This window comes from Lytechinus variegatus, chromosome 8 (genome assembly GCF_018143015.1).
Source record: "Lytechinus variegatus isolate NC3 chromosome 8, Lvar_3.0, whole genome shotgun sequence".
Classification (NCBI taxonomy): domain Eukaryota; kingdom Metazoa; phylum Echinodermata; class Echinoidea; order Temnopleuroida; family Toxopneustidae; genus Lytechinus; species Lytechinus variegatus.
In genome coordinates this window covers 18,846,407-18,858,534 of record NC_054747.1, presented here as the reverse complement: position 1 = coordinate 18,858,534, position 12,128 = coordinate 18,846,407, and the positions used below count along the sequence as shown (strand labels likewise).

Here is a 12,128-nt window from a genome sequence, read left to right as displayed (position 1 = left end):
TGGGCACTCGGCAGGATTATTCTTTGAATGCATGAGTGCTCAAAGGCAGCTCGAGCTAAAGCCGGGTAATAATAATGATAACAACGCGCCTCGGAATAGAATATTTCTAGATAGACGCCGCTATATAAATGCCTATTATTATTATTATAATTCATTTCCTACTGAAACTGGGTGCTCCCTGTACAAAGCCTATGGGAATGACTGAATTCAGAAGTCAACAGTTTAACCTGTTGCCTACTGCTATCTGGAGGTCCTGTTCAAACTACAGGAAGGTCTGAATTTTCTTTCCTTTGGTTTCATTTAGAGTCAAACAATAATTTTTTTTTCCTTGTGTCAGAGGTTCTTTATTAATTCAATTGCCAGTCAACATCATTATTAAACATCCAGGGTCTTAGAGACGACATCCAAGATGACGTCTAAAAGAATTTCATATTTAAACACATGCCATATAGAATAACTGTTGTATGGTTTACCTTGAAAATAATTAATCATATACATCAAATAGATTGCATATTGAGAATACACAATTACTCTATTTATATGTTGCTTTCTGTTATCTGTTGAAATTAAAACTATTAATAATTTTTTGTTTAATATAATTTTTTATTTAAACATTAAATAATCAAATCCACAATACGTTTCCAGAAAGGCTTTACGCTTGGGCATTCTAAAACAATATGAACAAAAGATTCTGTTGTTTTACAGAAAATAAATAAGTTAATACATATTAATACATAATATGCAAGGAAAGGGGGTGAGAGTCAACTTACCTCAGGAAAGTTTTGCCCAAAGGACTCTGTACAAGACAATACAAGAAGAGAGAATAAATTTCAACTTGTTGAATACTGACTTCCTATTATTTATTTGAGCTAACCCAACTCATCATCAATAACTTTTAAAAACTTTGATAAGGGTTTGTCATCTTATTTTATATGTGCATCAACAAAGTTTCCTTCATTACTGTTCTACGTTTATTTATATACTTTTTCACGAAGAGATAAATGTACAGTGTGCCTGTATTTTTTATCATTAATCATTTTAAACTATATTATATATGCATTCATGTACATGTATGATTTGTCTACCGATTTTCAAATGATTGAATAAAATGAATTAAATTGAAAACTGTGCTGGCTTATAATGAAAAAAGTTTGAAATGTCAAATGTCAGGCACGTCACTCTATTCTTTTTCTGTGAGCGCAAATGAATCTCACATCTGTACTTGGGTCTGTGCAGCTGATAAATCCGCTGTTTCGGAGGAGAGAGGAGTTTTTCAACATTTTCTGATTTTTTTTGTCCTCCTCCTCCATTGGGCTTGTAATGGTGGAGCAAACAACCGCCACTTTAAGGACAAGTCCACCCCAACAAAAAGTTGGTTATAATACAAAAGGAAAATCCAACAAACATAACACTGAAAATTTAATCAAAATCGGATGTAAAATAAGAAAGTTATGAAATTGTAAAGTTTCGCTTAAATTCACAAAATAGTTATATGCACATCCTGATTGACATGCAAATGAGGAGACTGATGACGTCATCCACTCACTATTTCTTTTGTATTTTATGATGTGAAATATGAAATATTTTAATTTTCTCCCCATTGTCAAGCGAAACAAAGATTAATTCCTCCCCGAACGTGTGGAGTTAGCATTGTTTAATATTATTATATGGTTCAGTCAAGTAGGTCCCAAGTGTCACATCTGTCAAAAATGAAATATATAATTCAAACAATAAAAAACAAAAGAAATAGTGAGAGACATCATCGACTGTCTCATTTGCATGTCACTGAATTGTGCATATATCACTGTTTTGTGAAAAATAAACAAAACTTTAAAATGTCATAACTTTCTTTCTTGTGAGCGTTGTTGGCTCAGTCAGTAACGCGTCTGCCCGTCGAACCAAAGATCGTGGATTCGAGTCCACCCCTGGTGGTTGACTGATGCCAGTGCGTTGTGTAAACGTCTCTCCCATGTTTCATAGATGCAGGCTATGTTACAATGGAAAACACTCCGTCCCTTGGATAGGACGTTAAATGGAGGCCCTGTGTAGCGGAGAGTCACCACCTTTGCACGTTAAGAACCCACTGCACTATTCGTATAAGAGTAGGGGGAAACCCCGGTATAGTCACTTGTTCACTGCTACCACCCTGCCTGTGGTGAATCTACAGGTACATTGTAGGTTATGGTATGCCAATGCTGTACATAGCACACACTTTACAAAATCATTAAAATATCACTTTTGTGACTAAAATTACTAATTTCCATACAGTTGCAATTTATTTTTCATTAGTAACTTGGGAATAATTTTGTATTCATCAGAGCGCTCAAAAACTTGAATTTTGGGCATATTTTTGTATACGCCCTCTATTGATGGAAAGTAATATGGCAAGAAAATTTTCATTTTTCAATCTCTATTTTCAATTAAGAAAAAATAATTTAAAGAATCAAATTTACATAAGAGCCAAGTTATATGATGAATAGCTGTAATGAAAACTAAAAGTGTAAGAAAATCAAGCATTTGTCCAATAGAAAAATAGAAAATAAGCCAAACATTGCCACCCTTATTTTGCCACACATGGAAATGTAACTTAGAACAAGGTTATGATATAACCTTGTTCATTGAATGAGTGGGTGTAGTGTAGCCTGGAGGCGTCTGGGGAGTAAAGTCATCTACCTACGTAGGGTTACTCCCCTAATGCCTGGCTCGGCTTTATATGCCTGGCTGTAGAGGCAAGGATTACCCGTGGTGAACCTAGACCTAAATCAACAATTTTATTTTTTGTTTTTCGCCCAAAGTTATGTACATGGGCAAGTTTTATGTTTACCGTAAGTATCGGTGTATCAGCCGCACCTTTTTCTCGGTGGGATAGAAGCAAAAGTCAGGGGTGCGGTTTATACACGGTGACGGGTCTGAGCCAGCCCGCCGTAACCCCTCCCGTACATGTACGATGTCTGCCAGTTCACAACACATCGAGTGGCCGGGCGTAGCCGCCCAGGCAATGTCGTTTAGAGGGGTATGAGCCGCGAGTAATGGGAAGCGATTATTACGATCTTAATTAAATATTGTCCATAACAAACGCACCCACCTTCATGACACTAATTTTGACTTTATTCTCGATTCAAAGTAGTGAAGTTCCCTGGCTAAGTTAAAAGAGACGCCAAGCATACTCGGTAATATTTTGTCACCGCTGAGCGAGAGTTGAGTGAGCTTAGAGATTGCATTGTAATATGGTTATAGTGCGACTTAAGCTGGCGCTATTCAAAGTCCTGTTTCGCGCCAGCTTGTTTTTTCCCTTCCTGTTTGCTTTTCATAAGATACCATGTAAACCACGCATGAGAGAGACGGCACGAAGCCGTAAAAAAACAACTGGAAAAAAAGGCAATTTCTTTGTTTCCTGTACCTTCCTGTAATCCCATATCCAAAATTCATGCTAAGACATCAAATTTCTGAAAGTGATTGAGAGGTTGTGATGCAAGAAATGTGAATGTTTTTTCCTCCTACGCTGGGAAAGACACAGATCATAATTTAATCAGATGTACTGGCATGACTGGTACTGTATCGTAGTTTTCAATGTAATGGCAGTGCTGTGTGTGTGTACACTGTGACTGTGAGGAGAGTGAGTGTGTAAATTACCAATATTGTCGGGACCGTTCTTTCTTTCTAACATTTGTATATTATGAATTGATCAAGAACAGCAGATTTCCGCATACCGGTAATCTCTTTGGATACTTTGAAATCTTAAACTTAGTTTTTGTTTCTTCGTACCTCAAATATGCATGTAAATTGTTTTGTTTTTTTTGTTTTTTTTAGTCCAAAGTTGGGGGTGCGGTTAATACACGGGTGCGGTTAATACACCGTTACTTACGGTACTCCCATTTTAAGAAATCTTTAGTACTTTTCATTCGCTAATAATGATAAAAATTGAAAGAAGTTCAGAGCAAGAGCGTTCACTTACCCCGTCTGTTTACTCCTCCATTTTGATTTCTTTTGTTATTGATACCTAGATACACACGCGGTAACATGAGTGCAGAGCTGCAACTTAGATTTTAAATATACTTACATTTGTCAATAAAAATCACGATTCGTAAAATATTTGTTTTGGTTGATAAATATAAAATAATTTATATGATATTTATCGATTAAAACAAATATTTTGCAATTCCTGATATCTATCGGCAGATGCAAGTATTTTTTTAATCCCGATTGGCAGTTGACTGCAGATATCTATCGGCAGATGCAAGTATTTTTTTAATCCCGATTGGCAGTTGACTGCAGATATCTATCGGCAGATGCAAGTATTTTTTTAATCCCGATTGGCAGTTGACTGCAGATATCTATCGGCAGATGCAAGTATTTTTTTAATCCCGATTGGCAGTTGACTGCCAACTTGGATTAAAAATACTTGCATCTGCCGATAGATATCAGGAATCGCAAAATATTTGTTTTAATCGATAAATATCATATAAATTACTTTATGATATTTATCAACCGAAACAAATATTTACGAATCGTGATTTTTATTGACAAATGCAAGTATTTTTAAAATCTAAGTTGCAGCTCTGTACGCGTGTTACCGCGTGTGTATCTAGGTATCAACAACAGAAATCAAAATGGAGGAGTAAACAGGCGGGGTAAGTGAACGCTCTTGCTCTTAACTTCTTTCAATTTTTATCATTATTAGCGAATGAAAAGTACTAAAGAATGCTTTAAATGGGAGTAAACATAAAACTTGCCCATGTACATAACTTTGGGCAAAAAACTAAAACTAAAATTGGTAATTTAGGTCTAGGTTCAACACGGGTAATCCTGTCCGCTACAGAAAGGCATGTATAGCAAATCCAGGCGTTTGTGGGGAGTGACTCCATACGTACAGTATTTGACTTTCAGTCCCCAAAACGCCCAAGGTTAGTGAAGTGGTCCACCTGCATTCCCCCCAACCAGTTATATATTGGGAGAGACCTGAGGGTCATAGTGATTACGTTACAGACACGTGCGTCGCGTAATGTTGGCAAAGAACAATAGGAAACAAGATGGCGGCGTAAACATTGGGCAAGTCTCTTCGGTCTTGTCATGAAATTTTTCTCATTTTTTTAATGAATTCTTGTTTAAAAATAAAATCGATGGCGCAGAAATGTCGGAAATGAAGTTGCATCCCATGTACATGATATAGGGCTAGATCTTTTAGAAGGAAAGTAGAAATCTCGGGGGCAAAAGTTTCAGGTTTTGGCGGCCTACACGCACGTGAATGGATAGGGATACCTGGCTTCATTGAAAGTAAGCCTACGTCAGTATTTTTACTCTCTAGAACAGTAGAACTTGCCGCCTGGCTAAAGCCTAAGCGCGCATCATACACTGCATTAGTAAAAGTTTACAATCAATAGGCCTACTAGCCAGTAGAGGCGCTGGTCCAAAAATTGGGATTGTCCCAGAACACAAGGATATCCTCATAAACCAAGACAAATCATGTCTTGATAAATTGAGACTGTCCTTGTTTATGGGGACATTTTTTTTCACTTCTCCCTACGGGACAAAGACAGCAATTACGGAAATTGAGAGTGCTAAAAATAGATTCAGTGACCTCAATTCCCCAGGCCCAGTTCACCGTCTATTTTTCATGACTTACCGTCTTCCAATAATCTTGTTATGAAACCTGATATGTTTACATTGACTAGCACACTTGATTGGTGTGGCACTTGACAGGTGAATGATCTTTCCTAGATTTCTTGTGTGAAGAAATCCTTATAAACTGAGACAGTCCCTGTAAACTGCAACTGGGACGATCCCAATTTTCTGACCAGCGCCTCTAGCTACTGCCAGTGCTACTACTAGTTTTACAATTAGTGAAGGAGCATATGGAGTCCATTATGAAACTTTTAGCAATATAAATTTAAAATCTAGAAAAGAAATTCAAGATCATATTCAATTAGAGCGACCCCAGGCCTAGCCTGGGGCGTTTTGGGGAGTGAAAGTTATATACTGTACGTATGGAGTCACTCCCCACTAACGCCTGGGACTCCTTCCTAAGAATCCTATACTTCCACATACGGGTACAAAACCAGAAACTTTCGCCCCCGAGAATTCTACTTTCCCTCTAAAAGATCTAGCCCTAAAACATGTACATGGGGTCCAACTTCATTTCCAACATTCCAGCGATATTGATTTCATTTTTAAAGAAGAATTCATTAAAAAAACGAGAGATTTGTTTTGAAAAGATGAAAAGCTTGGCGACAGCACGCAAATCACGGGATTTGCGTGCTGTCGCATGTCGCCAAGCGGAAGACAAAGAAATCAAGATGGCGACGTAAACACGGAAGCTCTTTCCATCTTTTCAAAACAAATCTCTCATTTTTTTAAATGAATTCTTCTTTAAAAATGAAATCAATATCGCTGAAATGTTGGAAATGAAGTTGGACCCCATCATGTACATGTTTTAGGGCTAGATCTTTTAGAATTAGAGGGAAAGTAGAATTCTATGGGGCGAAAGTTAAATTCTGGTTTTGTACCCGTATGTGGGGATAGGACACCCATGGGTTCATATCGTCTCGCGAGTGAAGGATTATCAGTCATACGCACGCGACACACCACTACACTTCGAAAATACAGTGGGCTTTTGCCCACATAAAATATTTTGTTTAAATAAACATTCCACATCCTGCTATGACACTTACCGAATCATTTAGATCCTTCCGTGACTTCTCCTTGAAGTTTCTTTCTAAAAATATGTATATTTTCTTGATCTTTAGTGAAGATTTTACGGAGATAGAAATCAGTCAGCGTTGATATCAATTTTCTCCTGAAGAGGGCGCGCGATTTATATTCATATCAAAGACACGACAAGGGAAAGAATAGGCACCTACACTATTTTACACGCATATCGACGCAAGGCATTACGCAAAGTCCGTGAAGTGTCCAATCTTTTCATTGTATAGACTTTGGTACACCGTATACGTATTATTGACGTTCGTGGGGGGGGGGTTCTTATTTTTATTTGGCAACCAGTCAATTTGACTATTTTCGCCATAGTATATATCATATTATTAACGTTTGTTTTCTTAAAATGGAAAAAAGTAAAATTCAAATATTTCTTTTTCCTTTCTTTTTTCTTTTTCTTTTCTATGCTTTTTTTTTTATTTCTTTTTTTTTTTTTTTTTTTTTTTTAGGATACTAGGATTTAAAGTCGAGTAGGTGTGTCTCACATATTAAAACCAGGGCTATTGCTAACAATTTGCTATATAGGCCTACTAGTATGCAAGCAGGATGGAGATGACAGAAAAAGAAATTAGGAAAATCACAGCTCCAATCCTACACCCGTACCGGAGTATGGGGATACGTCTGTCCCGTTGATGTGAACATCAACGTCAGTGAAGTCTCGATCTTTCCCGGAGACAAGACGCCTTTAAATCCTACCTACTTTGGGAGACAAGCCCTTGTAGGATGGAATGTGACTTTGGGTGAGTTTGGGAAAAAAAAATTATAATAATCTATATATCAACATGCATACTTTCATCATTTAAAGATAAGCAAACCGTAAGGCAATCATCTGAAGGCTATACATGTTTGGTTAGTCATGACCACATAAAGATGTAATTGCAAAATAAACATAATGTGATTAAAGGTAATCAAGAGCAGTGCAACTTGTACATGAAAAGTTTTCTTTTTTCTGTTTTCTTCTGTCTCAATACTTCCTCCACTTTTTCCCCCTCTCTCTTGTATTTTTTTTCCTGAGTTTGAATAACCCGCATAAAGCTTGGCATATGATTATTGGCAAAACAAAGAGCTCAATATTTTAACTGCTCCTCGAATAGCTGGGTAACTGATGAACTAGATCGACATGGTGCTTTCATCGGCCGTTTTCCTCGAGTCACCTGTGACTAATCATCAGCCGAGAAGGAGACTCTCTCCAACCGTTGACCAACATAAAAAACATTGGCCCCAGTATCCGACTTACAGAATTAATTGAGGAAAGCATCCGGGCTTTCTGTGTATATTGCAGTGTTTCCCAAAGCATTATAATATATATTTCAAAATAAACTAACCGGAAAAGCATGCAATTACATTCATAAGACATTCTTCCTTCAATACATATATATACATATACACATATACACACACACACATATATATACATATATATATATATATATATATACATACATATACATATATTTATTATTACTTTTTTTTTTATTTTAGGTAAATTTGAGAAAATCGAACATACCATAATTCATGCCATTCTTTAAGTGGGGTTATATAATGTTTATTGTTTCACGATTGTTAATTTATTACTCATAATTCAACGAACTGTATTATTGAGACTGCTCTGAGGAAAAGGTATATGTATTACTGTTTGTTATATATTCGTTTCGTTCTGAGGACGAAACGTATGAGTGATTTTTGTTTGTCGATGTCTGTGCTTTTTAACAGGGACGGAATCTCTATAGCTTCCGTCAAGTTTGTTTCAGTGAGCAGCATAGCTCTTTGAATGATATAACGTGGACATTTCACGAGAAAATGTTCAATAGTTTCCAATATTTTGCAGGAATCACAAAAACCAGTGGGATGTAATTTTAATCGGAAAAGATCAAAGTTAAGACCTATTATTCCGAAACGAAGTTTATGTAGTAAACTTTCGGCAAATCTGTTCAGGTGGCATTCGTATAAAGAAAGATTTACTCGTGGTTGTATCTGTCTCATATTACAAATGGAATACTTCCACCTGTTTTGCCATTCCTGTGTATATTTTTTTGTTATCAATGTTTTTGCTTCATCGGAACCTAAACTATTTTGAATTTCGATTTTCTTCGTTAAGGCTGCTTTTGCATGAAAATCTGCTGTTTCGTTTCCACTTATACCACAATGACTTGGTATCCATTCAAGAAAGATTTCTTTACCCTGGTATTGTAGTTTGGTTGTTAAAGTTAGTATTTCAGTTACAAATGATATGTTTTTCATATTTTGTATAGCTAACAGCGCACTCTGTGAGTCACTTAAGATAACTGTTCCTACATAAACATTAATATTTTCTAACCACTCTAAAGCAAGTACTATTGCAGCCAACTCAGCCCGGAAAACTGAAGTATTATCACTTAGTCTTTTTGATTGGTGGTAAGACCATGTGGGTACGAAGAAAGAAGCCGCAGAAGCACCTGTATTGGGTGCTTTAGATCCATCTGTATATATGTGTAGTTGATGAGGCCATTTCTTATTAATTAGTCTGAGACTTTCTTGATACAGAAATGAGGGGTTTTCGTTCTTATTTAAACAGTAACTAAGTTCGGTGGATACTACAGGGGGTATGAAGAACCACGGTGGAAAATTACTAATATTTTTTTCAATATGGGGGCCCTGGTTTTCCGTTCTACAGCCAAATGGTTTATTTATTTTTTGTAGTTTAGAAAGTTCCAACTGCCAAGATGGTTCGATGCTTTTTAATACAGGGTGGTTTTTATGCTTTTCAATCTTCTGACGAAAGTTATCAGATAACATTTGTCTTCGTAAGTCGAGTGGAAGTTCTCCTAGTTCCACCTGGAGAGCTTCCAAAGAAGTGAGTGGTAATGCACCTGCACATATTCTTAGGGCTTGATATTGAATGGAATCTAGTTGTTTTTTAATAGAAGGTGCCGCGCTGTCATAGGCTTCACAGCCATAATCAATTAGAGATCGTATATACGCTCTATAGACCATTAAAAGAGATTTTGTTGAGCTTCCCCATGTGGTTCCTGTCAGATTGCGGATGATATTCAATTTTCTTTTGCATCTAATTATTATATCAGCAATATGCTGTTGCCACGTAAGCTTCTGATCAAAAATCACTCCCAGAAATCGTTTAGAACTTTGGAAAGTAAGGTCCTTGCCATTCAGTTCTAATTTTGGGTATTGTATTTTATGTTTTTTTGTGAAGAGTACTGGGTTTGATTTATTTTGAGATAGATGGAATCCCCATTTTGTAAACCAATCACTTAGTCTATTTATATATTTCTGTAATTTTCCTGTGATCTGGTCAAGGTTATTACCTGATATCCATATTGCACAATCGTCCGCATAAGTGGAAATTGAAATTGATTCTTCAGATGGAATATCACTTAGCATGATGTTGAATAAAATGGGACTAAGGACACTCCCTTGCGGTAGACCGTTGTGCAGAGTGTATATTTCAGATTTTGTTTTTCCCACAGCCACTTGGAAGGTTCTATTTTTCAAATAGTTTTGAAGAAAAATTATGATTTTTCCATTGATATTGTTTTTTAATAGTTTGTAAACAAGTCCATCTATGTTGAGCCTATCATAGGCTTTCTCAATATCTAAGAAGAAGGCAAGGGTGTATTCACCATTATTGATGCTCTTTTGAATATCATTCTCTAGATTAATGATATTATCTGTTGTACTTCTTCCTTTACGGAAGCCACCCATATGCATAGGCAATATATCTGATTTTTCTATGAACCAGTCAAGTCTGTCTTTAATCATACGCTCAAATATTTTTATGAAACACGAAGTAAGTGCAATGGGTCTGTATGAAGACAGAAAACTTAAGTCTTTGTTTTGTTTCGGGATAGGAATGAGAATAGAGTGTTTCAGTTCAGTGGGTATCTTTCCAGTGTCCCACATAGAGTTTATTATTTTTAGCATGGTTTCTTTTGTTGAAAATGGAAGTTTTTTATATACTTCGTAGGGGATTTTATCCTCTCCTGGAGCAGAATTTTTGCAGGAGTTTAGAGCCTTTTCCAATTCGAAGAATTTGTATGGCTCATCGAGAATATTTCCATGTATTTGAGTTATGTTTAGATTCAAACTAAGACTGGTTTTATTTTTACTTATTGATTGGAAAAAATCACCAAAGGCTTCCGCCTTTTCTTGGTCTGTAATAAATTCTTTTTCTTTTTCTATTATAATCGGTATTTTATTTCCTCTTTTAATCTGAATTCCATTCATCTGTTTTATAATTGACCATACTACCGATTCTGGCACGAAGCGATTTAATTTGATGCAAAAGTTGTGCCAGTAAGTACGTTCTGCTTGACGGAGCGTCTTTTGGGCTTGGGCTTTTTTCTTTTTGAATGTATTCAGGTTTTCTATTGAGATGTGTCTTTTTAATTTGTTATTAGCTCTATTTCTATCCTTAATTGCTTTTGAACATTCCTTTGTCCACCAGGGGATAGGCTTGTGATGTTTCTTGCCTCTTTTAGGTATTGTTTCATTGATAACATTTAAAACACATTGTTTGAAGAGAGCATAGTCCTCTTGTAAATTAGACCAAGTCATGTCCTTGAAAATTTCTTCACATCTTTTGGAGAATTTTACCCAGTCCATGTTTTTGAAGGACCAGAAATTTTCTGAAGTGTGGTTGTCAACTTCAGGACATATCGTAGTCTTTTCCATGAGCATCTTTATAGCTATTGGAAAGTGATCACTCCCGAGTGAGGTGTCGAGTACTTCCCATGAACATTTATTTGATATATCTGGGGATGTAATACTTAAATCTAAACACGACATCTTTCCAGTCACTGGGTCCAGTCTAGTACCTGTTGCATTATTAAGTATGACAAAATTATTTGAAGCAATGAAATGTTCAACAGCCCGACCGTTAGCGTCGTTTTTCTCACTACCCCATAAAGTGTTATGAGCGTTGAAATCCCCTACGTAAATGATATTATTCATGTTATTCGTTTTTACGAATTCAGTTAATTTATTGATAATATGGACATCTATTTTTTTACATGGGTTATAATAATTTACTACAGATACTCTAGATTGCAAGATATATATCTCCACCGATTGAAGTTCAAGCTCGTCATCATATCGAGGGTAATAAAAGTTTATAGAATGGTGCACATAAATTGCACATCCACCCCGACTTTGTCCACCCTTGTTGATTCTATTCCTGGGGAAACATGTGTATTCAGGAATGTAAAAAATATTATCATCCGTAAACCACGTCTCCTGTACACAAATTATATGGTAAACTTTGCTATTTTTTGAAGAAATAAATTTTACTAATTCTTTACCATGAGAACACATGCCCTGCGCATTCCATTGTAAAATGGTGAGTGCTGATAGTATTGTCATAAGTTTACTGCCCTTCATCATGTTCATTGGTTATATTTGCTTTGATGTTTAAAAGCCTTTGG

The 12,128-nt window shown here is 36.2% G+C and overlaps 1 protein-coding gene across 1 annotated transcript in view; it reads right to left on the bottom strand.

The window, feature by feature from the left end:
- The window catches only part of LOC121420105 (retinoblastoma-binding protein 5-like), a 30,968-nt gene that overhangs the window by 16,291 nt on the left and 2,549 nt on the right, over positions 1-12,128 (bottom strand). The window contains exon 2 of the mRNA XM_041614638.1: positions 771-796. Within this exon, the coding sequence (XP_041470572.1) occupies positions 771-796 (26 nt within the window). The remainder of the gene's footprint in view (positions 1-770; positions 797-12,128) is intronic.